At 55.2% G+C, this 27,781-nt stretch overlaps 3 protein-coding genes across 5 annotated transcripts in view; 1 reads left to right on the forward strand and 2 right to left on the reverse strand.

Annotated features, from left to right (window-relative positions):
- CPSF7 (cleavage and polyadenylation specific factor 7) overlaps positions 1 to 14,836 on the forward strand; it is a 21,944-nt gene extending 7,108 nt beyond the window's left edge. Inside the window, exons 3-10 of one of the 2 annotated variants that reach the window (XM_075545637.1) lie at positions 1,274 to 1,492; positions 2,260 to 2,363; positions 2,747 to 2,919; positions 5,066 to 5,480; positions 6,077 to 6,195; positions 8,398 to 8,566; positions 9,070 to 9,237; positions 13,110 to 14,836. In XM_075545637.1, the coding sequence (XP_075401752.1) occupies positions 1,274 to 1,492; positions 2,260 to 2,363; positions 2,747 to 2,919; positions 5,066 to 5,480; positions 6,077 to 6,195; positions 8,398 to 8,566; positions 9,070 to 9,232 (1,362 nt within the window). In that variant the 3' untranslated portion in view covers positions 9,233 to 9,237; positions 13,110 to 14,836. The remainder of the gene's footprint in view (positions 1 to 1,273; positions 1,493 to 2,259; positions 2,364 to 2,746; positions 2,920 to 5,065; positions 5,481 to 6,076; positions 6,196 to 8,397; positions 8,567 to 9,069; positions 9,238 to 13,109) is intronic. The other variant, XM_075545638.1, reaches the window with a different exon arrangement.
- A 1,600-nt stretch (positions 14,837 to 16,436) lies between these two features.
- TMEM216 (transmembrane protein 216) lies at positions 16,437 to 20,622 on the reverse strand. Of its 2 annotated transcripts, none has more exons than XM_075545649.1 (5): positions 20,472 to 20,622; positions 19,852 to 19,953; positions 19,253 to 19,345; positions 17,208 to 17,409; positions 16,437 to 16,917 (listed from the first exon to the last, which is right to left on the reverse strand). In XM_075545649.1, exons 1-5 carry the CDS (start codon positions 20,482 to 20,484, stop codon positions 16,902 to 16,904), a joined length of 426 nt encoding a protein of 141 aa, XP_075401764.1. In that variant the 5' UTR covers positions 20,485 to 20,622; the 3' UTR covers positions 16,437 to 16,901. The 2 variants fall into 2 exon arrangements, with proteins under 2 accessions (XP_075401764.1, XP_075401765.1); XM_075545650.1 differs by having other exon boundaries at positions 20,458 to 20,609.
- A 1,261-nt stretch (positions 20,623 to 21,883) lies between these two features.
- On the reverse strand, positions 21,884 to 27,676 carry TMEM138 (transmembrane protein 138). Its single transcript, XM_075545647.1, has 5 exons — positions 27,557 to 27,676; positions 25,894 to 26,157; positions 24,132 to 24,303; positions 22,632 to 22,707; positions 21,884 to 22,460 (listed from the first exon to the last, which is right to left on the reverse strand). Exons 2-5 carry the CDS (start codon positions 26,019 to 26,021, stop codon positions 22,348 to 22,350), a joined length of 489 nt encoding a protein of 162 aa, XP_075401762.1. The 5' UTR covers positions 26,022 to 26,157; positions 27,557 to 27,676; the 3' UTR covers positions 21,884 to 22,347.
- Positions 27,677 to 27,781: the final 105 nt, after the last annotated feature.

Raw genomic sequence — 27,781 nt, forward strand, 5'->3', positions numbered from 1 at the left:
ATCAGAACCAGTCGTGGGGAACGGGGAACCGGCGCTTGGCGGTGCACCCTATAAGAACCCCGTCTTTGTGGCCCCGCTGTTCTCTCAGTGCAGCTGCAATGCTTTGGGGAAGCCCCGTCGGGTCCTCCATATGGCTTCCCTGAGCCTCTCCTGGTGCTGGGGCTTCATCCCACAGCCCCAGGCGGCCGCGCCATGCTCACTGTGACACGACGGGTTGCCTGGGCGATGCCCTGTTCTCTGACCCTCATGTTTTCAAGAACCTGTCTGTCTGTCTGTGAGTAACGCAGGGGTCGTGCCAACACAGGGCGAGGGCCTTCTCTGTGAGCCCTGCTGCGAGTCGTCTGAGAAACAGGGCCGATACCCACACCGGCTCCCTTTTTCTGCCTTTTAAAAAATGTTTTCTTGAAGACGATTACAGTGGTGGGGGGGGTGGGATTGTGACCTCTCAAATTTGGAGATGGCAAACTCTGGGACTGGATGTGATCTTCCAAGCCACTGGTTCTCAGCCTTCCTCAGGCCTCAACCCTTTCATACAGTTCCTCCTATGGTGGCGACCCCCAACCATAACATTATTTTCATTGCTCCTTCATCACTGTCATTTTGCTACTGTGATGAATCATCATGCAAATACTTGATATGCAGGGTGTGTTTTCATGGTTACAAATTGAACATAATTAAAACATGGTGATTAATCACAAAAAATGTTTAATGATATATTATGAACTATTTATTTCTAATTATAAGTCAATGCAATTTTGTCTTGAAGCATGGTAACAGTCTTCATGCGGGGGGTACTCGTATGTGGGCAGACCACCTGGAGACGGATAAAAGAGCGGTGTCTTGGTTCCTCAGACCCGCAGGAATATGTGTTTTCTGATGGTCTTAGACGACCCTGTGAAAGGGTTGTTGGACCGCCGCCCCCCCCCCAAGCGGCCGTGACCCGCAGTTGAGAACCGCTATTCTAAGCGAAAGCCTCACTGATAGCTGCGCACCCGCATCTCATTATGTTTCCTTAGCTTGCCTGTGTCATCAATATGTACCTTTGATTCTCGCTCCAAATGCACAAGTATAATAAAGGACGCAGTGACATGGGGAGTGTTTTGATTAGTGGTAGTGGTGTTTTTAACCTCCTTTGTCCAGAGTGGGGCGAGCTTCGGGATATATTGCGTAAAGACACGTTTTTGCAAAGCCCCTGAACTGTGCTGTCTTTGCGCTAACGGTAAACGAAAGGAAAGGTTCGCCGACCCATCTGTGCCAACCGGTCATCTCTTAGGACCCGGAGTTCAACAACACAGATCAGATTGACCTGTATGATGATGTGCTGACAGCCACTTCCCAGCCCTCAGACGACAGAAGCAGCAGCGCCGAGCCGCCGCCCCCGGTGCGCCAGGAGCCCTCACCCAAGCCCAACAACAAGACCCCCGCGATTCTGTACACGTACAGTGGCCTGCGGAGCCGGCGAGCGGCCGTCTACGTGGGCAGCTTCTCCTGGGTGAGCAGGGCCCTCAGGCGCCCAGGGGGTGGGGTGGGGTGGGGTGCTGGCTTGTGCAGAAAGCACTTGTCGTCTCGCTGTGTTGAGCCCTGATGGGGTTGGATTTCTTTTTCCTGGGATCAGGTTGGATTGGTCTCTGAAAGAGAACTCTCATGAGAGGACCTACTGGTGCCGAAGAAAGCAATGATTAAGTGGGTAGTTGCTTTTTCTGCCATATTGTTGCCGCCCCCGGCCCTGGGGCTTTATGTCTAGCAGGGTCGGCTGTGGGACGAGACTTCAGAGAGAACACTTTGCACTATTGGTGGCCAGTAGATGGTCCTGAGGCTCTGGTGGGTGACGGGGACCCAAGGCCTGGCTAGCCGAGTGCGCTCGGGGTCGGTGGTGGCCATTGTGCGGAAGTGCTTATATAACGTAAATGTTGGGGTGGTCTCCACAGTAGCGGCTGTGTGCCCAGAGGAGAGAGGTTCTAGATGGGTCTCCTCCCTCCTGTCAGCTCAGGAACGGGATTGCTGGCCAGCCTCCGTTTGCAGACCCCACTAGCCTTTCTTTCTAAAGCCGGGGGCTGGGGAAGAGGTGGGGTGGGAATCTGGGTTCAGTGAGGCCAGGAAGAGAAGCCAGTATGGATGGAGACTGGGCCGGTTTCTGGGTTGCCTGTGGGAGGCCCTGCTGTGACCAGGTCTGAGGGGAGTGGGGGGGTTAAAATTTGGGGAGCTGGGGCGGTTTATCGCTCTTGACATTTTTTCCCCTTTCCATCCTACCGGCCCCAGTGGACCACAGACCAGCAGCTGATCCAGGTTATTCGCTCTGTCGGGGTCTATGATGTGGTGGAGCTGAAATTTGCTGAGAATCGAGCCAATGGGCAGTCCAAAGGGTGAGGCTGGGGTTTCAGACATCCCTTTACCCTCGTGACCCTTGTTTCCACCCTGGTTTACACACACACACACACGCACGCACACACGCGCACACACACACGTACTGCCCTGGCTATGGGAAAGCCCCTCTTAGAATGAGGGTGGGGCTTTGGTGTAGTGGGAAATCCATGCATAGGGTTGGGCAGGAGCAAAGGAAACTGGCTTTTAATCTTGAATCCATAGGAAGGTTAGACTGATGACTTTAGTCACGGCTTTGTGTGTGTGTTTTTATGAGTAGCTGGGTCGCTTCTGCTTTGTCCATTCTCAGTAAAAGTCGAAGAGAATTTGCTTCTTTACTCTCGGCTCTGGAAGATTTCATTCGTCCTGCATTGTTCTTCTCCAGGTATGCTGAGGTGGTGGTGGCCTCTGAAAACTCTGTCCACAGATTATTGGAGCTCCTGCCGGGGAAGGTTCTCAATGGTGAGAAAGTGAATGTGAGGCCGGCCACCCGGCAGAACCTGTCACAGTTTGAAGCTCAGGCTCGGAAACGTGAGTGCGTCCGAGTCCCAAGAGGGGGTACGTGGAGACCATCTGTACAAAAGGGGGAGGTTTGTGGGTTTGGCTTAAAGCGGGGGGGGGGCAGCTTGGTTAATGGGATGGAGGTGGGGATGGGTGACAGCATGCTTAATGGGAAAGTGGTGGTACTAGGTGGGTAGGTAGCAGCATGGTTAACGGGGAGGTGGTGAGATGGGTGGCAACGTGGTTAATGGGCAGGAGGTGGTGAAGGGTGACTGCATGGTTCGTGGAGAGGAGCGGGGAATTGGGCGATAGCACGGTTAAAGAGGGAGGCAGAATATAAGATTGTGTAAACAGATAAGCTGAGCACTAGGCAGCGGGGAGATTCCGGTTGTCGTTTTTGCCACTAAGTGGGCATAAGCGTCACTGACCAGAGCTGTGTCCCCATCTGAATTAGAGACATGTCTAAAGTCCCTCCCTCAACTCGAAATTCTGTGTGTTTCTATCTAAAAATCTGTGTACACTGAAGTCCCTTCACTGTGCCCCATTGCCCACTATAATTCAGAAGCCGTTTTTCTAGACACTGGAGGTCACTGCCCTGACTTGCTGTAGTCATGTTGTAAATGGACACTGGCTGCGTGGTCTTTGGGGAGCCCACCCAGAGGCGAGGTGGAGGATGGAAAAGTAGCTCGGCTTCTCCGCCTGTCCAGGGAAGGGTGTGTTTTCAGTTGCTAGAGCTTCTGGTCTGCTTGGCAAGTTTGTCCGCTGCCTCGTGCTACCTTGGCTTGGGACTAGCACCCTGCAAGTTTCTCCATTCCCTCCGACTCTCGGAACCTGCCGATGCTAATTTGGTTTCCCCTGCCTGTCAAGTCCCATCAGTTTCAGAGCCCACGGTTCCACCTCTACCTCCCTTTCCTGCTGGGGCGGTCTCGTCTCGCCTCAGTTGGGGCAAGCACGCCCGTGTACCCCTTTCCCAGCAGAAAGCATGGTTATGACACGTGGTGTTCCCTGCTCTGTCACATTGCTGATATTGAGCCCTGTTAGTGGAGTTGATGGCCTTTATTATTTTATTTATTTTTTTTTGCTTACAAATGGTTGCTAGTCTTGGGACTTGGTAGCCATAGATACGAAGCCACTCTTTGCAGATGTGAGAATGGTAGCCAGTAAGGTGGTTTGCTTTCAGAGACCCGCTCGCCTCTCTGCGCGTGTGTGTGAGTTCTGGAAAGCAAAGAGCAAGACCCTGCTAGGGTGGGCACAAGGAGCCCTGGGGGCAGTGGGCTACGCGTTTGGCCACAAACCTTAAGCCCTCCCCCCCAGCTGCTCTGCAGGAGAAAGTGGAGGGTCTTTGCTCCTGCCAAGATTTGTTGTCTGTGACTGCTTTCGGGCTGTGTGCTGTAGGCCGCATGTGTCGGCATGGACTCTGGCATGGTAGTGACAGGCATGGGCAATATCATGCAGCAAAGAAACCCACGGGTTTCTGCTTCTGCTGTAATGAGGAGCTTGAGTGGAAAAGAGTCTGCATGTGGGACCCTCTCCCACCCCCACCCGTGTGCATGAACGAGTCACTCTCCCTCTGAGAAGTCCACGGCTCTGCTCTCCGCTTCAGGGGCTGGGTTCCTCCACTGCCAAGAGTGGAGCCCGGGAATGTGTGTACTCGGTGACCAGTCAGAGGCCTGCTTCCCCTGGAGATGCGTGGGCTAAGCGCCTACTGTGAGGCGGGACTCTGGCTCTGCCTGTCAGTGCAGAGATTGACCACCTGTGCGCAGTGAGAGGACCCTAGCTATGGAGGCAGGACTTCTAGCTGAAAGCCTTGCTGTGGCTGCAGGCCAGCTGCTCCCAGGAGCAGCTCTCTTAGCTGCCCCCCCCCCCCCCCCCCCCCGTCCGGTTTCGTTGCCTCTCGCTTGCTCTCCAGCCTTCTGCTCTCCGTGGGTGTGTCGTCCCAGGTTTTGTGCGTGGGCAGAGGAAGTCACGCCCCCAGCCCATGCACATGGCGTTGTGGCAGGTCTGAAGAGCGTGACCATCCACTGGGGTTCATGGTGGGATGTAGACAGGTTAGGGGACACTCTTGGCTGGTTCTGGTCTGGGGCCAGAGAAAGGGCAGTCGCTGGTGTTGCCTCCTTCCTTAGGTGCTGCTGTCTGCCGACTGCTGGGGAGTGGGGCCTCATCAGGTATCGGGGCAGTAACGGGGTTCTGTCTGACCTCCTAGGAATCCCTCCAAGGGCCCACTCCCGAGAGTCGAGCGATTCTGCTGATGGCCGGGCCACGCCCTCTGAGAACCTCGTGCCCTCGTCCGCCCGCGTGGATAAGCCCCCCAGTGTGCTGCCCTACTTCAGCCGCCCTCCTTCAGCCCTCCCCCTGATGGGTCTGCCCCCACCCCCGATTCCACCCCCACCACCTCTCTCCTCGAGTTTTGGGGTCCCTCCTCCTCCTCCTGGCATCCACTACCAGCATCTCATGCCCCCCCCCCCTCGAATTCCTCCTCATCTGGCTGTACCTCCCCCGGGGGCCATCCCACCTGCCCTGCACCTCAATCCAGCCTTCTTTCCCCCACCAAACGCCTCTGTGGGGCCTCCACCAGATACTTACATGAAGGCCTCTGCACCCTATAACCACCACAGCAGGTAGGTCCGGGTTGCCGTGTTCACGCTGGGGCCAGGGGTGGGCTGACCCCGGGGGACACGGCACTAGACGCTCAGCTTGTCCCGGGCACAACAGCTGTTGTTGCGGTGTGGAGGCCTAGCTGCTTGTTGAGGTTTTTACTTGCCATTCTGTTGGCATCTCGACCTAAACTAGGTCTTTTCACAGCCCCTTCTAGGAAGCTTGATTAACTGGAGTGCCTTAAGTGGCTCTTAGGAGCACTCCAGAATCTTCAGGGCCATTGGGGTGTGCCAGCATTTTGTGTGTGTGTGTGTGTGTGTGTGTGTGTGTGTGTGTGTGTGTCAGAGGCGGGCCATGAACGATCTGAGGACCCTTAAAACAGTAAAGCTCAGGGAAATGATGAGACCTGTTTGCCGTCTGCTGGGCCCCACTCACGGGGACCCCGGGTGGGACAGTAGAGCGACTTCCAGGGCTGTCACATCTGTCATCTTGACACATCTTTACATGAACTGTTGGCCAGCCCTGCCCTTGGAGCCGCTGGGGTGTGAGCCACCAGCCCTTAGGTACGGGCCTCCTGGCAGGAGCCTGGCCAGGCAGGAACTTCGTGGTCTCTTTGCAGCCGAGAGTCGGGCCCTCCGCCCTCCAATGTGAGTGAGGCTGAGTTTGAAGAGATCATGAAGCGAAACCGAGCCATTTCCAGCAGTGCCATTTCCAAGGCGGTGGCTGGAGCCAGTGCAGGTAATGCCCTCCCCCCCTGCCAGCTGGCCTGCAGTGGGCCCACTGTTCTACCATTCCCCTGGGCAGGATGACCCTGGGCCCAGTTGGAACATGTGAAGAGAGAACGATGTGAGACCTGTTGCCTTGGCTCCTGGAGCTGTGAGCATCAGTTACTGAACTGCCCCATCTTGGGGTCTAGATTACAATGAGCAAATGCAGCTTGGCTGCAGTTTTTGGTGTGAAACGCACTTCCTCGTGCCGCCCGGGGTCTCCTCGCTTCTGTGTGGTCGTCCAGTACTGAGTGTGGACAAGTGTTGGGTTTTTAGAAGTCATGCTCACCAAGGCCATTCTGGGTAGACCAGAGCATCTGACCTCCACGAAGCCTGTCTTAAGAAAGAGGCAAAGCTACCAGTCATCCTCTTAAGACATAACCCATATAGCTGACTTTTGCCCTGTGCTCAGTATTTAAGTGGGCAGAACCAGAAGCCATGGTTCTGAGAGCCCTGGATACAGCTGAATACAGAGGATACAAGAAGCTGCGGTGGGCGGGGGGGGCATATTCCTGTATTCAATCCCCTCTTTCCTGAGAGGGTCCCACCTCGGTTGTGAAGGTAAAGGTGAGTGAACTTTCAATCTCCTAAGAAATTAGTTGACCCTGACCTTGGTCAGTTTACTGTCAGTGCGGTCATCACCTCAGACTGTAAAATTTGAAGCCACGGTGTCGGGCAATGGCGGGAGGTCATGTTCTCTTCTCGGCCAGAAAGCATCATGGACCACTGAGTGAGTCTTTGTACGGTGATGGAGTACTGAGGAGGCGCTCACTGTCACACATCAACTCTCCAGAGTGGAACATCGTCACCACTGTCCCCTCCTTTCCCCGGAGAGACCACAGTGCCAGGTGTTGAACCCGCCGCTCTACTTGAGCTAGGGCCCCCACAAATGGGGCACAAAGGCCCCATCTGCAGCCGATGTCTTGCGCTTCGGGCCCACCACAAGCGGGTGGCCTGCCAGTGCCTGCTTCCCTTCCCCTAGGCTTCCATCCAGATCCGGGCTGGCCATGCCTCACCCCGGGCCTTTAATGCTGTTGTCTCAGCCTGAGAAAGCCCCGTGCCTGGGCCCATGCCAGCACTCGCCCCTGGCCCTCCACTGAGGATAGCATTAGGAGAGGAAGGTGCTCCGATTCTTGGTGGCACCATAGTTTAAATCTTGCAGTGTTATGTGCACTGTATATGTCTGTTGTACATGTGCACGAGGAGATCAGAATAAGCGTAAAACATTTGTTGAAAATACCTATTTCATTCACCCTATAATGCCGAGTGCGATGTTTTTGTAACATTTAATTAAAATATATAAATGTATATATCGATAACTATGAAAGTAAAGAATAAAAACAAAATTTTTTTCCTTTAAATTAAAAATTCAGGTGTTTCTAGGGTTAAAAGAACTCAGACATTGAGATAGGTAATGTTAAAAAAATAAAAGTTCCGCACAAAACTGAAACCACACTCATGTCCACAGAGTTGACTTTGACTCCGCGACCATGGACAATGTGAAACTGCCCCTGTGGGCGCCCGGGGCTCCATACTATTGAAGAGGGGACAGCCCCTCGAGCGGCTGGTGGGTTTGAGCTGCTGACCTTTGGGGTTAGCACTCCACCCAGCCCTAGGACCACCAATTGACTAGCTGTGCCTCACCCCATTATTTTTCCCATTCATAATTTGGAGGGTTTTTTTTTTAACGCAAAATGTGGCATCCTGCTTTGCCCCCTGCATCTCCAGTTTCGATAACCAGGTGTGGATGATGTGGATCTACAGCATCTGTCACTCACTGGGCCATCACTGTTGCCCGGGCTTTGCTGAGTGCTGCAGGTGCATACACACTTAACCTCTCTGTGCTTTGTCCACAAGGCCAGGACACACTCCAGGACCAGTGCTGTGGTTTTTAATGTATTCAGTCCCTCCTGGGGGACCGTCACGTTGTCTCCAAGGGTTTAATGCAACAGGACTGAAGCACCACTCTTAGGCAGAGAGACTTGTACACACTGTTTCACATTGCCCTTTCCCTGGGCAGGACAGGATGTGATGAAACGTATTTCAGATCCCAGGCCCCTGGTGTAAAGGTGCCCCCTGGTCTTGTGGGTCAGTTAGTCCCGGGTAGTGTGTGTCCTGGGCTCTGCTGGTCAGTTGGCGCGGCTGTCTCTAGGAGCTTGGTCCTTCCTCATAGGGGATTACAGTGACGCAATCGAGACGCTGCTCACCGCCATCGCTGTCATCAAACAGTCCCGAGTTGCCACTGACGAGCGCTGCCGGGTCCTGCTCTCCTCTCTGAAGGACTGTCTCCACGGCATTGAGGCCAAGTCCTACAGTGTGGGCGCCAGCGGGGGTTCATCCAGGTGAGGGCACTGCCGGGCCACATGCTTTCAGGGATTGGTGGGGACGGGAAAGGAGTTTGGGGATGTTGTCGTGTCGGACCTGGGGTGCCGTGGGTGGAGGTGAGGCTGGGAGCTCACTGAGGAAGAGGCCAGCCGCTCCGATAGTGAGGAGCCTGGGCTTTGACATCTCTCCAGCATGGACTTCAATCTCAAATCAGCTGCACGCAACTGGGGAAGTCCTTCCGTTTTAGAAGCCTCTTTTTTTCTTTTTTTCCATTTAAAAGGGGGCAATAGTAGTACTTGCTTTAAAGGCCTATCGCGTAGAGCAGGTGCAACCGGCTGGTGAGGCTCACGGTGCCTGGCGTGTGGTGGCGCACTGGGTGGCTGTCTGCTTTCCCACCCGAGACTAGGTCCTCAAAGAGCTGCCGTTTGCATGACCACTGCACGGGCGGTGGCGTCTTAGTCGCTTGGGCGGGTGGGGGAGGCCTGCCTCCTGGAGTGGATCTGAAGACTGCTTCCCACAGGAAACGACACCGGTCCCGGGAGAGGTCGCCCAGCCGGTCTCGGGAGAGCAGCAGGAGGCACCGGGACCTGCTGCACAGTGAAGACCGGCATGATGACTACTTCCCAGAGAGGAGCCGGGAGCACGAGCGGCACCGGGACCGAGAGCGGGACCGGCACCACTGAGGAAGGTGGGCGCCTGGGAAGGGGGGAGCCCCTCAGGGCCAACTACAGGCACCTACAGGTGGTCTCAGGTGAAAATGTTTTGTGTGTTCTGTGACTGCTTGACCCTTGCCCCGCCATAGAGGCCCTTCTGACTCAGAGCGCCCCTGTCTGGGGTTTGCAAGTTTGTAGATTCTCATGGGAGCAGACAGCCTCCTCACCACCAGCAGCTGGGGGGGACTCAGTCCCCAGTCTGTCAGTGGAGAGACCGTAAAAACTGAATGCTCAGGAGAGAGATGGCCCAAAGGCCACTCAGTGGTCCCGTGAGTGCCCTGTGAGCCAATGCAGGGATCCACATCACATCTGAAACCCGCTCGCCCGCCTGTCCTGCTCCCACACAGAAGTGAACAAACAAGAAAACTGCCCAGGACCAAAGACACGGCCTGGGGCCTGCTCTTCTGTGAACAGCACTGATGACTTGGGGTGCGTGCCCGCAGCAGTCAGAAAGCAGGAGCACCTTAGGGAGGAGGAGGGGCTCTGAAATGATCTTTCAGTAGCTGTGGAGACACGTGGAGGGTGGTTCCTGCCAAAGGAAGGAGGTTTTGTATTTGAATCTCAAAGGCAGCAGGCATACTGTAAGGCGTGCTCGTTTTAACCTCTGCAGTTGGCTAAGGTGGCCAGGAAGCCTGGCCAGATCCCCAGGCTCCTGCTCCGCTCTGGGGCCAGGACTCGCTCTCCTTGAGCTTCTGGGCTCTGCCTTTCACTCTCAGCCAGCCTCATCAGCCCCCGTGCCCTGTCCCACTAGCCTGGCACCCCACCTAGAAGTGGAAGCCCAGGGGGCAGTGTTGAGAATGAGGCAGCAGGAGCAGCTGCTGGCTTGGTGTCTGTGGGGAACTTTAGGGTGGACAAGATGCCAACTGAAGTGGGCTGCCTGGTTCCTAAGGGTTCTGCAGGGCCCAGGTGGCTCTGCGCTCTCTTCACGTTTGGCCGCAGGCGTGTCAGGTCCGTGGGAATCCTCCTTGGCTGTATGCGCAGCTCTAGATGGGTGGGGATCGATAGACGGACAGCTGGCTGAGGAAGGGCAGAGAGGGTCCCCCCATTTTCTGGGAGTCCCGGGAGGTCACTGAATGATGCGGGAGTGGACAGTTCTGTAGCCATGTGCCTAGTGACAACCTCCCAGCACACAAGCGGCTATTGTTGGTGAACGTTTGGGGGCTGCCTAAAGTGGAAGTAGGTTTATAGCCAGGGCTTGTGAAATATTGACGAGCCTGTTTTACCACCTCCCGTGCATCCCAGCAAGCTCTAGGTGCTTGACATCCTTGACGAAGTCTGCCATAACTCCTTTCCAGGCAGCAGTTTGGGGGGTGCGCACCCCTCAGCCTCCACATCGCTGTCACCGTCACAGCACTTCACGTTACGTGTGTGAGACAGCGGGCCCCTGTCCCGAGGCCTGTGGGCGACAGTGTGCATCTTTGGGATTAGCTGAGATGTGGACCAGGAAGGTGTTCCTGCCTCCGTGTAGAAGGTGACTTACGGTGTCTGGGGCCACAAGCTCTTTCGTAACTGGAACTTAGGGCGGCACATCAGAGTTGTGGCTGCCTTTGCGCTGACGGCTTCATCGAGTCGTCGGTGGGACCTGCTAGTCACCAGTACTGTGGAGAGGAGACCCGTTAGGTGGCCTACTGCATCGAGTTTTCCCTTGGGAGCGAGGGTAGGGCCAGCCCTGTAAGTGGGGACGGGGCTTCGGAGGCAGGTCTGCCACTTCCCCACTTTGCCTCCTTGCATGGGTGGGCAGGTTAGCCCAGCGTTGCCCTGTAAAAGGACTAGACGGGAGCGTTGGCACACAGAGCATCCTTCGTTCCTTTCCCAGTGTCCCAGTGGTGACTATAGAGACTGTGTGTGGAGGTGGCTTGTGGGCCTCAGAGAACTCTGGCACTGTGTGCAGCAGCCACCACTCTGTTAGAAGAGAGGAGGGTGTGCTGTGTGGCCAGGCGGTCCCGAAGGGTAGAGGGTGTGTTCTGGCCAGAGACAGCAGAGGCCACTGCAGACACCTGTGCTTTGGACTAATCACCGAGCTTGCAACCTGTCTGCGTCCTTGTCCCTGTGTGTCTCTTGTGTTGGGGCGACTCCCAGAGTTGATCCCTTCCAGACTCTGCGAACAAATGCCTGTGTATTCTTTTTATATATATATATTGTTTTATTAGGGGCTCATACAACTCTTATCACAATCCATACCTACATCAACTGTGTAAAGCACATTTGTACATTCATTGCCCTCATCATTTTCAAAGCATTTGCTCTCCACCTAAGCCCCTGGCATCAGCTTATTTTCCCCTCCCTCCTCCCTCCCTCACAAACCCCCGATAATTTATAAATTATTATTTTGTCATCTCTTGCCCAGTCCAATGTCTCCCTTCACCCACTTTTCCGTTGTCTGTTCCCAAGGGAGGAGGCCACATGCAGATCCCTGTAATCGGTTCCCACTCTCCCAGTATCGCCACTCTTGCCACTGGTCCTGTGGGGATCATCCGCCCTGGATTCCCTGTGTTTCCGGTTCCTATCTGTACCAGTGTCCGTCCTCTGGTCTAGCCAGACTTGTAAGGTAGAGTTGGGATCATGATAGTGGGGGGCAGGGAGGAAGCATTTAGGAACTAAAGGAAAGTTGTATTTTTTATTGTTGTCACATCACACCCTGACTGGCTTGTCGACTGTGTGTATTCTGTGGAGTTTGAGCACCGTTTGGGATCATCTGAGGCTTCAATTTGTTTAGTTCTCAGCTTTGTTGTTTTAGGACATTCTCTTTCTGAGAGAGTCCTTCTCATCCCATTCATGGAAAAGAGCCTTTCCCAACGGGGACACTGGCCCGAGATTCAGAGGCCCTGACTGTGAGCTTGACAAGTGGTTTGACCTTGTGGAAAGGGGCCCAGGCTTGCTACCTGGGCACCATGAGAAGCCCGCAGGCTAAGGGTGGCCCAGAGGCTGGCTTTCAGACGGGTACTGCCTTTTCCTCCTGGCCAGTTCCTCCAGAGCACATGCAGAAGGATCTAACCTGGGATCCCTGTCAGGTAACCAGGCCAGCCCAGCAGGTAACTCTTGTAACAAGAACAAGGACTGAGGGCACTAAGGACCTAATTTCGTGGAGATGATGGGTAGCCCAGGCCCATACTGTCAGGCAAACGTCTCTAACTCTGCTCTCTTCCCTGCTCTGCTTTTTCTTCTGGCTGTGTGCATGTATGTACACACACATGCACGCGTGTGCACTCACCGACGCTGCTTGGAATCTGCCTTCACCGGGGTCTCTTGAAAAGGGGAAGCTCATTCAGGAGTTTGCTGTGTCCAGGGTTGGGCTCTGGGATGTGGTATGTGTGGCGAGTCCCTGTGATGACGTGCACACTGGCGTTCTTACTGTCCCGCCCCACTTACCAGTGTGTTTTCGTCCTGTGTGCTAAACAAAGGGGAGTGTCGTGGTCACAAGGTTGGCTGTGATCTGCAGAGTCCACAGTCTGGACCCACTAATTGTCCTGAGGAAGACAGACAGGGCTTTCCACTCCAGGAAGACTTATTCGAGTCTCAGCAACCCCCAGGGGCAGGTCTTCTCTGTCCTGTAGCGTGGCTCTGAGTGAGTCTGGTTTGGGTTACAGGAAGCAGACTGGACCATACTTAGCTCGACCTGTGCCTGCTTAGCAGTGGTCTCCGTGCTTCTCCAGCCCCTTGTCAGTCACATGTCCTCCTGATCTTCCAGTGAAACGTCATGTTTCTTCTTTGCCACTCGTGGCTGGGAATGGAGTGACACCTGTTCAGGACCCCTCGGGCTCCCCGCTTCCCTCCCTGTCCCTCTAGAACGGCCACAGTGTCTCATAGCCGCTCACTCACGCGCCCTCTCCTGGTGTTCTCGTTGCAGGCGGCTGTTGGACGCAGATTTTTTTTAATGGACTTGCATCTCCTCACCTTGATCAGGACTAAGGATGGAGGCCGCTCTACCCCTTCCCCCTCCTTCCAAGCCCCTGCCTCCCTGCAGACCCCCCCCACCCGGCTTGAGTGCCCTCTGCCCCTCAGGACTGAAGAAGAGCACTCAGCATCCTTGCTAGCTCCTCACCACCTGCCGGCCGGGGAAGACCAGAGACGTGGTGTGCTGGGGAGGGGTGGCAGACAGCAAGGGAACAGCATATCCAGGCCCCTACTTGGTCAAGGCCGTGAGGCACTCTCTTCTCCAGGAGCAGTCCAGTGGGGAGGGGACTGGGGGTGCCACAAGAGGTCCAGGGCCCTGCCCTTTAGCACTTGGTTTGATGGGGCCAAGAGGGTCCGGGTCCAGACCCCTTGCTAACATGCCACTTCTTTGTGTAATGCTTTCCTCCTCGGCCCCATGAGGGACCACGCGGACAGATATCCTACCAACAGCCTCTTATGGTCTTGCTTTTCCCACTCAGATGCAGTGACGGTTTCTTTCCCTGACCTGCTTTCCGCTCCCTGCCTCCTGGCCCGCCTCCGAAGCCTAGCCGGTCTGCCAGGGTGCTTGCTTCCCGCAAGGGGCCCCCCGCGGCACTGCTGCGAGTTGGAGTTGTGCGAGCGAGCGCAGTGGTGTCCCCTTGCAGGTGGCAGCTCCCCAGGGGCCCCCTTCCCTTCTGTTCCGTGGGGCTTTTCCATTTCACACATGGAGACCTTACCCCCAAAGGCGGCTTCCTTGTTTTAAAGGAAGGCACTGCCATTGGGTGGGTGGTGGGAGCATTGGCCCGCCCACCACAAAGCACCCTTGAGTAGCCGGCAGGGGGAGGAGGCCAGCAGGCAGGCAGGATGCAGCCCACTTTATAGCTTTTCTTTACCAAGCTCGAGGTCAGCATGAGCTTGCATCCCCAGGGACAGGCCGCCACTCACTGAGGAACGGCCTTGCGTGGGGAGGCAAGGCGAGTCGCATGGTCTGTGGCTGTCCACCTTTGGGCTTCATGGCCCCTTACTCTGGCCTGAGTATTTCCTGCCTCTGAGGAGCAGGGTGGAAGTGGGCCTAGGGAGCACTTGAGTTCTCGGGCCCTCAATGGAGTGGCTTTTCCCCGTAGCATATGAATTGCGGAGGGCGCCAACTTCTACCCCAGGCCCAGCCAAGCGAGGCCCGAAGGCTCACTGGAGACCAAACCAGAGCCTCCTCTGTTCCCGGCCTTCACTTGGCTGCCAAGGGCGACCCCAGGACTGGAGCTGGGAGCTCTTTTCTCTGTTCCTCCACCCCACTCCGCCTCCACCGCGGCACTCGGACTCGGCGCCCTGACCGTGCTTACCCTCGAGAGCAGCTGGGGCATCTTTTTAAAGTGTGGAGAGACCCAGCACGGGGACGGTTTAAGGAGAAAAGATAGTCTCAGCTGTTTACCTGGAGAATTTTTCTCCCCATTGTTTTGTTTCGTTTTACTCATGACACGATTTTTAGTTTTATTTCCTGATAGCAAAAGGTAAAAAAAGGAAAAGGAAAAAAAAATCCCCACCCTCCAAAAGGCCAGGGCCCCGCCCCGTTGTCGGTGATTTGTCTTTCTAATAGGTTGAAAATTGTGTAATAAACTTGATGACGCTGTCAATCTTTTATACTGCATTGTATTTTTTTCCTTTTGTAACAATATTTTAAAATAAACGGGGAGTGAGCTGTTGTATGGATTCTGCATTCAGTAGATTTGATGAGGTAAGGTGGGATTCGACCCGATGGCAGTGGGTGTGGTGTCTGGACTGACCCAGAAGCCGGGTGGCAGCCCTAACCAAGGGCTGGAGATGGGGGAGGGGGAGTGGGGGTACCACTAGATGCTTGCGGCAAGCCTTTGGAGGCACCCCAGAGGGTTTTGCTTGCTTTCTTCAACTATCTAAATTGCCTAGTTGAGGAAACATCTTCCCCTCCCTTCAGTGTTCTCAGAAGCAGGTGTCCTACCTTGGCCAGCTCAAGGGCACTGAGGTCAAGAGGCTTGAAGACCTGAAGGGCTAGTGCCTAGCTTCCCCATTGGCCTGGGTCCACCCTCCTCAGGATGAGCATGTTTCCTGAATGGAATGACTAAACCCAAACAAGTTTTGATGAGCAAGCTTAGTCCAGGTGCTTTCTGGCACCTTCTCTTTGGGATTCCAGAAAGTTGTAGGGGTGGAGGGGGATGGGTTTCTAAAGAGCCAGGTGAACAAACGACTGAAAGCTGAGCCCAGGAGCAGACGATGCAATGTGTGTAGGGTATACGCGACCTTGACTGGGAGAGAGTCTACCATGGTGGGACACTTAGGGCAAGGCCTGCATCCCAGTAGTGGGTCAGGGCCCATGGTTGCTGCGTCTCTGTCCACACTTCATGTCCTGGGCTGACCCGGTCCTGCGGGCGGGCGCTTGGCCATCCAGTTTGATGCCCCTGATGGTCTGTGTAAGGTAGAGGCTGAGGGCGCTCGTTCAGACAAGCAGATCTATTCTTTGATTTAGGCAGAGCCGTGGTATAGACAGTGATGAACATTGTGTTACCTCTGAGTTCTAACCCCCACTCCCTCCCTAAGCCGTGTACACGCACACCATCTATCCCTAACAACTTTCTGTCTGAGGATCATGGTGTGGCATAAGGAAGACCCTGCTGCAGCCACCGGTGAGTCCAGCCAGTCCCTGTCCCAACAACTGCGTCTTATTCCTGTGGTGCTTTCAACAGGAAATGCTGTCCTGGAACCTGGAAGAACTTCACTGGGACAGCAGTGTGGGTGGTGTGTACTGCCACCAATGGAGGTGTCCGAGAGGTGCCTGTTGGTGGCCCTACGCTGGGGGGCTACAGGCATTCCATTCTTGGGACTCACTGCCATGGTGCTGAGGGATGAATTGTGCCTCCAGAAGGAAGTGCTGAATTCCTGGCCCCTGTGCGTGTGAACCTGAACATAGTAAAGCAATGCTCATACCAAAATTGTCAACATTCAGGAAGCTGCTTCCAGTTATATAAATCCCACCTTGCAAGGAAGCTGGTGTTTACTTGTCGGGGAATGAAAGGCAGATGCTAGTGGGGGGTGGGGTGGGGCTGGAAGCTGGACTGTCCAGGGAGACAGACCCGGAGAAGACGCAGCAGTTAGCCGTGTGTTCGGGGGCAAGTTCGGTCTGCAGCTTGGGGAATCAAGACCTGTGCTGCCCATTGGTGACCGACCAGTATAAGCAGCCGCAGTTTGGGGACAGTGCTGTCCCCATGCACACTGGCCCTCGGCATGGACGAAATGCTAGAAACTGCTGTAAGGAAAAGGCGACAGCCCCCACAACAGAAAATACACATTTATTTAAAAATCGCCTTTGTTTCATGATGAGAGTAGAAAAATAACACACAGCGACTAAAAGAAGCTCTGGAGCTGCTTTGCCATTCTGGGGTGCACCTTGGGGCTCCATGCTTGTGGAACGGGGGTGGCCTAGCACCCATAGCCAGTGGCAGCCCAGGTTCTGGCAGCCTGCAAAGCTTCGATGGTTCCCTCGGATACTCTGGCCACAGTGGTCAGAGAGGAGAACTTGAGTCGGCAGAGAACTGGTTTCAAACTGCTGGGGGGCAGGCCCTTGCCTCTGCCCGTGCAGGACTATACCAGTCTGTGGGGCTCCGTGCTGGGTTTGCTGCCAACCTGTCTCCTGAGGGAAAGGTGCAACCACTCCCAGGGCAACGAGAGCCACCAGTTCCCACCGGGGTTGCTACAGAACCAGAAGCCAGGGTGGACTGCTGGCTGACACGTGTGTGCTTCAAATCCTGTCCACACTGATGGCAGAGCAAGAGAGAGGGGGGGGGGGGGAGAGAGAGAGTTAAAAGGCCAGTGAGGAACAACTGGCCCAACCACAACTGGCCCAACCAATTCTATAGTCCAATTCTAAATCTGGTTCAATATTCTATAGCTATGATCCCCAAGAACACAAACCGCTCCCCAAGGCAGGGAACTAGGTGAGAAAACCCTTTGTCCCTGGGAGGCCTCTAGAGCTGCAGGCTGTCAGGGCTGGGAGAGGGGCCCTCAGCAGTGCTTCCGGCCCCGGCCCCGGGAGCAGTTGAAGTACCTGGAGAAAGTGGCGAGGGTGAGCACCTCGAGCAGCAGCTCTGAGCCACAGAAGAGGAGCAGGATGCCATTCATGATGGCTTCCAGGCGGAGCACGTAGGTCTGCAGCAGCAGGTAGTAGGCAGCCATCATGGCAGATGGGAAGGTCAAGGCCACACTAATGCCCAGGGGCATCTTTCGTTGGCAGAGGTTTCCCTTTGAACCTGTCGGAGACAGCCCCCAGGGTTACCGCCAGGGGGGTTGCTTTCCCTGGCCGGTGGGGGTGTGCTGGCCCAGCAAGGCAGAGAAGGCTGAACCAGGATGGGGACGTGAAAATTTAGAAATGGGGTGCATTACATGGAAAGGCTTTGGGGGAGTGACAAGAGTGGGAATCCTCCCCTCCAGAAGTTCCTGCTTCCAGGTTGGCTCCCACAGGAAGGGCAAGGGGATCTTAGGGGACAATCAGTCTTTAAATCAGCTGTTCCCAAAGTGGACTGATATTGCCCCCTGGAGAGGGGTGTCCTGGAAGGAAACATGTGGGGCCTGTACTTTTTCCTGCGTGACGGGCTCTGTATACAGGACAAACGTTTTTCATGGCTACAGTGGTATTAAGTAAAGTGAAATTGAAAAGGGGGTGGCAGGCCAATTAAGTTGGGGAACCTATGCCTTGAATAACCAAAAGCAAATATGGCAAAGGAGGAGCCCTGATGGCAAAGTGGTTGTGCGTTGAGCTACTAACCACAGGTCAGCAGTTTGAAACCCCCAGCCGCTCCAAAGAAGAAAGACAAACAAGGCTTTGTATTCTCATAAAGTGTTCGTCTCGGAAACCCCAAAGAGGAGTTACAGCCCGTCCTGCAGGGTCGCTATGAGTCACCATCGACTTGATGGCAATGAGTTTGGAGCTGATGTTAGAAACTAGATAGTGAAAGCCCCCTGGAGACAAGCGGCATCACAGATCAATGGAGGGTGTTTTGCATGCCTATTCTCATACATTGTTATTATTATAAATACAGAACCATATTGTACATACTGTTGGCAACTTCACACACACACCACTTTAACATAAGTTAGTCTCTTTCCACCCACCTAACGACCTCATTCTTGTCTTAATGGCGCTGTGCAATTCCACGCAACCAGTAGCCTGTTTAGTTAACTAACCCTAGATTGATCTTTAGCTACTTTCTAATGTTCTGCTGCTATGAAATATGTGGCAGGAAATGCTCGCAGAGCGAGGTCTCTGCCTAGCTGTGCAAGGGTGGGCTGGGGGCCGTCTTAATTCAGTGAGCTTAAGATGTGAAGTTTAAGACTGTGAGCTTTGACACAGTAGTCACGATTCCCCATAGAAGCTGCACTAATTTCTCTTCCCACGAGACTGTGTTCGACTACTCGTATCCCACACCCTCCCTACAGCTGGGTATTAGCAACCTTTTACTCTGCCAATCTGAGGGATGGGCAATGCTACTTTGTCTGTTCGCTTTTTATTAGTGAGCCCGGGTGTCCTGTCACATGCCTGTCGGCCATCTCTAGCTGTTGTTAGTGGCACTGCCCTTGCAGTGCTTTCACAGTGGCTTAGTCTTTCCTTTAGTGACTGACAGAAACATTCTTGATGGTTGCCACATGTTCTGCAAGGTTTCTGTTGTGTGTCCCCCCCCTCCCCCCGGTTTATGTTTTGAGAGGGGAATGACAGCATTTTGGGGTCATAAAACTAGTCCTAACTTGATCCTTCTTCAGAGAGACAGAGGGGGGTCTCTTACTTAGCATGATCTGTGACATATAGTACCCTGGACATGGCATGACGAAGGACTCTGTTCTCCCAAGGCCCACCAGAAAGAGGAGCCCGGCCCCTCTGTCATAGTGAGCCAGTCAGAGAGTAATTTTATACCTCACACTACCACCAAGTTCTAACCCCACGGAGCCAGACAGATAGGCAGCTCTTGACCCCAAATAGGAGGCAGTTTGAAATGTCAGGGGAGAAATGGGATACCCCCGCTCCAGATCCAGCCTCTGATCGGGAGCACAACCAAGTCATCTCCTGGGGAATGGAAATATTCTCTGGACCACACTCACCGAAGAACAGCCGGATAACTTCGATTCCGAGATAAAGTAGGAGCATCACCACATCCAAGACTAGGTTGGCTGTTGGGTAGGGGAGTAGGAGGCCTGCCGACAGAAGGCCAGAGCTTTTACATAAGACCAGTAGCACCCACCTCAACTCCCGGACAGCAGAGTACAGAGATTAGGAGTCTTGTCAACTTTCCGTGATCTAGTTAGTGATTGCGGGGGGGGGGCACTATTAAAGTTGTGGGGTATGCAAGCACTTCGTGGGAATTGGGGTCTGGCAGAGGAATTCTGGGTTTTATTCCAAATTCAAAAAATCAGTGAAGGCACTCTCCAGCAGGATCTGAGGTGACCGGCTCCACAGGCAGCTGCCTGCTCTTTCCCCAGGGGGTCGCCAGTGACCTTCATGTGGAATTGGGGAGACAGCCACCATGGAGAATTCCCACATTTCCCAAACTCTAAGAAATTCCTGCTGAGGGACTGGTTCCCTCCTGGATCTTTCTCAAGGAGAGGCCCTAGAGGGGCAGGGCCATGCTTGGTTGGGAGGGTGCTCTGGGCTGAAGTGGGAAAGGGATGTTGGGGCTGGGTGGTCTGGCCCCAAGTGTTACCTTTATACAGAAATAGGAAGAGTTCCAGCAGGAAGTAGGTAGCGTAATACCAGCCGTTCAGAAACAACAGGATTTCCAGGGTCGTGGAGGACAAACGTTTATCTGAAAGGCGAGCAGAGGCGGGTGAGCTGGGAACAGCTCATTCTCTGTTCCGTAGGGGGCTCCGGGTCTTCCTGGGGACAGACACCAGGTCCCTGCGGGTGGGAAGTGCGGGGCCACTGGGGACTGGCAGGGAACAGGGGCAGGGTGGGAGGGCGCTTCCTACACCCCCTTCTCTCCCGGAATCGCCGACAAACTCAACTGTTGGTGCCGGGAGTGGAAATCACGAATGTTCGCAAAGTGTTACAGCTCTACGATGCCTTCTAAGATCGAACCCCGTTACTATTCCGGGGGAGGAATGGGGGCGCACAGACCAGCACGGCCCTTTTCCAGGTCCCACCGAGAAGCACTGGGCCACCCTCGGGCCCATAATAGGAGACCCGGCCTGGGAGAGCACCCCCTTGGACCTATGAGGAGCGACGCCCCTAACATTCCAGAAGGCCGAGCTCTGGGAGACGGGGATAGGACCGGGGCACAGCAGGGACAAGGGACCAGCGACTCACACACCTCCGGGATCTCACCTCGCGGTGCCATCTTCAGTCCCCATGGAAACGAAGTAAGCGGTAAAAGCCGCTCCCGGAGCAGCGAGGCTCAGCCGGAAGCGAGGGCCAGAGCGGCCGGGCTGCCTCCTCTGCCCGCCCCCCGCACTCTATGGTTGTCTGGAGCGGGACGTGCCGCGCATGCGCCAGGAGGACCGCCCGCTGCAAGTGCTAGGGGGCGGAGCTCCGTTCTCGATGGTGCGTGAGGACAGCGCCGGGAGGCCCCGCGGGTCCCTCGCTGCTCGGGTTACAGTCCGATGAACCGCAGTGGCCAGTGGTAACAGTGGGGCCAGGAAGTTGGCATATAGGTCTCGGCTATACAGTTCTCGATTAATGATAGCTGCTTTTGCCCAACAGTGGCAAGGTCGGATTGTGACAACAGAAGTCAGGGTGCCAGGCCCTGCCCCAAAGCCAGTCTGAACAGCACGTTCCACAGACGAACTACAGGGGGGTGGGTGGTGGTGGGTGCCCTCCAATTGGGGCTGACTCAGCCACCTTATGTGCAACAGAAGGAAATGGGCTGACCGTTGAGCTGAATTCATTTCCCAATTTGCACTTCTCCCTGACTCTCCATCTCGGCTACACTGCCTCTGGACTCAGCCAGCAGAGGCTTGGAGGAGGCATGCCCCCAGCGCCCCTCTGCTACTGCCAGGGGAAGCCACGCTGGTCAGCTGAGACCACCAGCTGCTGAGGGAGACCAAGGCATGTGATCCTGACACAGCTCCTCAGAGCCCCCCACAGCCCCATGAGCAAGCCCCGCTGACACCACCAGGACCTGGCTGGGACCAGCTGAACCGCAGACTCAGCCAGAGCTGCACTCCTCTCTTCTTCTGGCAATAGAAAGCCAATACTCAGGGCGGGTGCCTTTTAAAACCTCACAATCTTAATTTGCTGAGAGCCCTAGTCTCGGAGAAAGATAAGACTTTCTATTTCCATAAAGAGCTTCAGTCTCTGAAACCCACAGGCACGGTTCTACTCTGTCCTACAGGGTTGCTGTGAGCTGGAATCCACTCAAGGGCAGCAAGTTGTGGTGGTGCTGTGGTTAGGTGTTGGGCTGCTAACCACAAGGTCAGCAGTTCAAATCCACCAGTTGCTCTGTGGGAGAAAGATGAGACTTTCTGCTCTCTTGAGAGGAACACTCTCAAAATTGTACAGGGGCAGTGTTTGGCTCTGACTGGATGGTGGTGAGTAAAGTTTTCTGCTGGGGAAGAGTCGAAGAAGCGCACAGCTGGGCCAGGGGAGAGCCGCATTGGGTTGTCGACACCTGGATGTCTCAAACATACCTTGACCTCAGAAAGCATGGGGCTCAACTCAGAGCTGTCCTTGGTCTGTGGCCCATTCGTCCCACTGTAGCTGCTGAAGTGAAGCTCTGGCGCACATAACCTAACAAGATATGCCCAAGACACACTCCATCCTTGGTGGGAGGAGAAATCCATTTATTCCCTATTTAGAAAATGGGGTGGGGGGGGCGCGTGGGAAAGTACCTTGTGTATCAAATCTAAGAGTCAGAGGTGTGGGCAGTCAGGTGCCCAGGAGCCTCCCTCTGGGCCCATTCAGCCACGAGTACATGGCGCATGGAAAGCAGGCCGGGAGGTTCTCCCGTGGCACGCACACTACAGGACAGGCACGGAGCTCCCAGAAGTCAGAGCTTCTGAGAGGAGGACGAAGGGGTGGAGCAGGAGAGGGTGGGGCACGGGGCTGAGGTAGGCAGGAGGGACTCGAACACTGGAATGTGCAAGAGGGGAGGCTCTTCCTTCCGGAATGCTGACCACACAGGCCTGCACGCGTCCGAGGAGACCAACCTCCGCTTGGGAGCAGCGCATGGAAGGAAGAGCGCCACCCCAGGGATCTGAAGAGGTCACCTTCGACCCTGCAGGAACTCCTTGCGCAGCCAGAGCGAATCCTGGTAGAAACGCGGATCCCCCAGGCGCACCGCCGTCCGCTTGTAGAAGTAACAGTACAGGACGGCCGCTGAGGAGACATGCGGAAAAGACGTCTGGGGGGGCCCTGCTCCCGTGATTCCCCACTATCTCCTGCAGGGAGTGTCAGTGTTGGCCAGGCTGTCCCAACCACCCAGCCTCAGCCCTCACAGCCAAGAGTCCTATATGGGAGGCAGGTTCGCTGAGTTGGTTGGCCCCTTACCTAGTCTCTGAAACACAAACAATGTTTGCAGTCCATCGGTCCAGATGAAGCGGTTGGAGTTTTTCCAGCGTAAGTTCTGATGGAGAGTGGAGGAGACAGGGAAGGTCAAAGGCCAGAGGAGACCCTCCTGGCCATCGAGTCGTTTCCAACTCTGAGCAGCCCCACAGGACAGAGTGGAATGGTGGATCTGTGAGACTGTCCATCTTTATGGGGGTAGAGAGCCTCATCTTTCGCCCACGCATTTTTGGTGGTTTCAAACTGCTGACCTTGTGGGTAGCAGCGCCTGTCATAACCCACGGTGCCCCCAGAGCTCCTTGACTCACGACCAGCGAGTGGACCGTGACTCACAGCAGCCCTGTAAGGCAGAGTAAAAGACCCCTGGGGATTTCTGAGATTGCAAACCTTCCCAGGAGTAGACAGCCTCTTTCTCCCAGGGAGTGGCTGGTGGGTTCTAACTGCTGACCCCTTGTCACCCACTACACTATCAGGACTCCCAGACGAGACCCATGCCGACTCACAGCGACTCAATGGGAAAGGGCAGAACTGTCCCTGTGCGTTTCTAAGACTGTGACTGCTTACAGGAGTAGAAAGGAGATACCCCTACTTGGTTTAAACCCACACGAATCTCCCCCGCCTTTGTTTCACAACCCAAGGAATGCCCCTCAAAGGAGACCCACGCTCCTTTGCTGCGGCCGAGGCTCTTTCAGACCTGGAGGGAAGAGGAAGTTGCCACCAAGCAACCCCATCCCCTTTCATCCCACAGCCAGTGTCAAGGAGGAAGGATTCTCGTTTCCGCCTCAAAAGTCTCCGGCTCAGCTCCTCTCAGGAGGGCTCCGTGCACTCTGGGGCTGATGAGATGACTGCCTCGAGGGCTCGGAGCCAGGGCTTGCGTGGGCTCAAGAAAGCCCAAGCCGAGCACAGGCTCCCTCTGGGCTCCACTGTCGCATGGAGTCCTGCCCAGGGCTAGAAGGGGGGGGCTTCAGAAAAAAAGGCAGCTAGGCTCGAAGGCCTGGCCATTTGGGGTATTCCATCAAAATGAGCCCATGAGACAGAGGAGAGGCCCAAAGAGACGGAAGACTTTTTGAAGCAGACGACACCGCAACCAGGAAAAAGCTGCCTCTGAGCAGAGGCCTACGTTAGACCGAAGGCTGGCCCTCCCAATGTAAGGGCAGCGGACGAGGCCGCGCGGGCTCCAAGCACTGGCCGCGTCATAGCTAACGAAGCAGCGTCAGCTTCCTGCGATAGCATCAGGAGGGGCAGTGGCAGGCTGCATACTCGAGATGTGGCCTTGCCTCTTGGGTGAAGCTGCCTGTCCTTCAGCACTCAGTGCTGGGCAAAAATGGGCCTTGTGAGATTGTCCATGCCTGAACCACCTGGCTTTCCCCGTTTCCTAGCTGGGCTTCCATGCGAGGCGAAAGAGTGGGGCATCCCATAGGGTGGGTTGTGTTCTGCTGGGGCCTGAGGGGCAGGGGGCTGGGCCCACAGAGCAGCACGTTTTACCATCACCCAGATGTGAAGGGAGATGCTGAGGGCGAAGTACACCACTGTCAGGAGGATGGTGCCTTTGAACTTGTGGAACAGGAGGTTGACCAGCCCCGCCTGGAAGACGAAGGTGTTGAAGAACATGAGGCAGATGATGATGATGTTGAAGAGAATTGCAACATCCTGGAGGCTGTGGACACACAACACAAGACAGCCTGATGGCGGCCTGGCCCGACAGCTGGGGGCACCAGAACATCAGTCTTTCCCTTAGCGTCACCACCCCCAAGGACAGCATGGACTCTGGGACTCACGTGCTGTCCCACTGTCTTCACTGGCCAAATTGATCCATGGACAAGGCTATCCTGTTCTGACACTGAACTCCATCTACCTACTAGGAACTTCTGAAGAGAAGCGAGTCCCATCACCTGGCCCCGTCCGTTCTTCTAACAGAACCACACTGTCCTTCCTCCTGGTCTCTGCAGACCTGGCTCCTGAGTGCCACCAGGTTTCAGTGCACATGTCCCCTCTAGTCCAAACGACCGTCTGGAACCACATTACCCTACGGAGCCCCTCCGCTCCCGTCCCCTGCTCACGCCCGCTGCATTGTTGTGATGCCCTTGGATGATGTCTACTGCGGTTTGAAACGACCTTCCTTCGGTTTCTGTCCTCACTTCCTCTCTCCACTAGGATGGGTACCCCCACAAGAGGGGGAACGTGGCCGGGTGCCCTGCAGCCAGGGCAGGATCTGGCTGGTCAGAGTGCTTGTGGACAGAAGGGAGACCATGACAGACACTGTAGTTTTCAGCTGGGAAATTGAGCTCCGTCTAGAAATCCTAGTGGAGGAACAGTATCAGCAGTTTTGGCCCTGGGGGGCTGGGGTGTGTGTGCGTGTGTGTGTGTGTGAGTGATCTCTGGAACTCATTGGGGCTAGCGATCTTTATAGCCCGTCATCCATCCTGTAATCCTCTCTCATGGTCACGTGAGCGAAGACTCCTTCTCACAGACGGGGAGGGTAAGAGGGTCAGTAGTTGGCCCCTCAAGGCCTGGGGGGACTGGTGCTCCTATCCCTGACCCTTACTCCCACTGCCACTGCCATGGAGCCCACTCGGATTCATGGGGACCTCGCTGAATAGAGTAAAACTGCTTCTTAGGCTTTCCAAGGCTTTCATGACTTGGTGGAGGGTTTGAACTGTTGACTTGGCAGTGAGTAGCACAATGCTTAGCCCACTGCACCACCAGGACCCTTGTTCACGCACTCACTCCCTGCTGTCAAGTCAGTGCCGGCTCGGCGACCCTACACAAGGTAGGACTGCCCTGAGGGTTGCTGAGACTGCTGACCTTGAGGACTGAAGCCCAAGGTGTGACCACTACGCCGCCAAGGCTCCTCCAACACGTGTCAGCTGCTCTAAAGACAGAAATGCTCCTGACACGTCTCTATTACAAACCAGACTTGCTGCCATCGCGTCGGTTCCGACTCATAGCCACCCTCCAGGACAGGGAAGAACTGCCTCTGTGGATTTCTGAGGCTGTCACTCCCCGGGAGTAGAAAGCCTCCTCCTCCTGAGGAGCTCTAGGCAGTGCTCACGAATGCTCACCTTGTGGTTAGCAGCCCAGTGGCTAGATGGGGGCAGAAAGCCTCATCTCTCTCCTGCAGCGCAGCTGGTGGTTTCGAACTGCTCACCCTGTGGTTAGTAGCCTAACTCATAACCCATTTTGCCACCAGGCCTGCATATTGCTTGGGCTCCCCTTCCCGGACCCACCCACGACCCATGGGACTCACATGAAGAGGACGAGCTGGATGACGGGAGCTATTCGGAGGAGCTCCGAGAAGGAATTGACAAAGAGGTCATAGGTCAGCAGGAGGAACTGCAGTGTGAGCACCAGGCTGTAGTTACCGGTCTGGAGCATCTTCGCTCAGCTCTCTTGGGCCTCCAGGGGCACATTCCAGAGTTTTCCAGTAAACAGCTCCTGGCTCTAGTGCCCACCCAGAAGAGGAGGCCTGCAGTCTGACTCAGGGCTGTTTTTCTTGCTGTAAGGCAAGGATCTGCTGGGACAATAGGAAAGGAGAGGTTTCCAGTGAATACTGACCGGAGGCTACTGTGTGCCAAGCCCTACTCTGGGGCTTAGAATGCACCAGCAGCACATCAATAAACCACCACCGACAAAGCTCAACAGGTCACCTCCAGGGACCCTTGTCTGCAAACCTTTCTCCAGGCCTGGGACCTTCTCACCCCCAAACTCTTGAGTTCAAAGGCATCTCGGGGAACAACAAAGAGGAGTAACCATGCGAGGAGATAATGATAATAAACATTAATAGCAGCAAAGCCTTCTATAGTACTACAAACGGGAGCGCTGGGCTTACTCTAAGCATGCGCTTTCTGTAAGCCTCACAATAACCCGGCCAAGGAGAGGAAGGACAACCCTATCACAGCCCCCTTTTTACAGACGAGGAACTGGAGACTAGGAGAGTAAAACACCCCTTCAGGGCCCCACAGGTAGTACACGGCAGAGCTGGGGTCCAGATGGAGGCAATCTGAGTCCAGAGCCAGTATTCTTCCCCATGCCGCTCTTCTATCTTACCCGCAGGCTGATCAGGATGGGGGCGGGGCACTGGCCCAGGAGAAGAAAGTGAGAAGTGGTGTAGGCAGAAAAGGCTGGAAGCATAGATTGCTCTTTGGTGAAACTTCAAGGCTTTAGGTTATGGTAGCCACTCAGTGCCACCAGGTAAAGAGACGTGGGCCCTTCGTTTCATATCATCATTCAAGGTCCGCAGGCCTGTGACATCCTCCCTCCAGCCACCTCTAATCCGTGCCCACATTTTAAAACGCCCCGAAGGGCTCCAGTGATCAAAGCGACACCTATAAAGTCGCTGGCAATCTGCAAGCTCTTACATTCATCTTCTTTAGCCATCTTGAGAGGCAGTCCTTACTAAGCATCTAGTCCGAAGTTGACTCCGGGGCTCTGAGAGGTTACTGAGCCTTGCTACGTCAACAGGTGTAGCAAAGAATCAGAATATCGACAGCCATCACCTGTGCACCCGGCACCACCGCAATGCAATTCGTAACAACGATGCAAAGCGGGAAAGAATCGTGGCCCCTAGTCTACCTGCAGGGCACAGGGTCAGAGGTTCAGTCACCTTCCCCCGGGGTCACCCAGCTCATCCGGAAGCGGAGTCACAATCCAGAACCAGGTCTGACGCCACCCCGACTTCACGGGCCACCGCGAATCCCAATCCGCCATACAGACTCGCGCGGGGGCCCTGACACCGTTTAGCACCGCGGGACCCGCGCGGGAAGGGGGGTGGTCGGCGGCTACCTGCCCTTTGACCCCGCAGCTTCCTCCTCGACCTTGCCAGGTCCTTGACAAGGTAAGGTCGCCATGGCGTAAACCCAAACCAACCACGACTTAACGCCACCCGCCCGATCACAGCGCCCACTTCTCACCTCAAAGAGCCATCCTCGGTTGTCATGGGGACGCCTTCCTGGCTTCCGGAAACCAGATCCCCAGGCCGGAAGTGCCTGGAGGACGCGGGCTCCGCGTGCGCCATTCTACCTACACCCCTCCCCTCGGCTCTAGCGCCCAGTTTCATGCTCAGCTGTATTCTTTATGCTCGGAAAGTCGCTGCCCTGGGCCACCCTGCCCCAGGACTCCCCACCGTGGTCGCCGGC

This window comes from Tenrec ecaudatus, chromosome 4, assembly GCF_050624435.1.
Source record: "Tenrec ecaudatus isolate mTenEca1 chromosome 4, mTenEca1.hap1, whole genome shotgun sequence".
Lineage (NCBI taxonomy): Eukaryota > Metazoa > Chordata > Mammalia > Afrosoricida > Tenrecidae > Tenrec > Tenrec ecaudatus.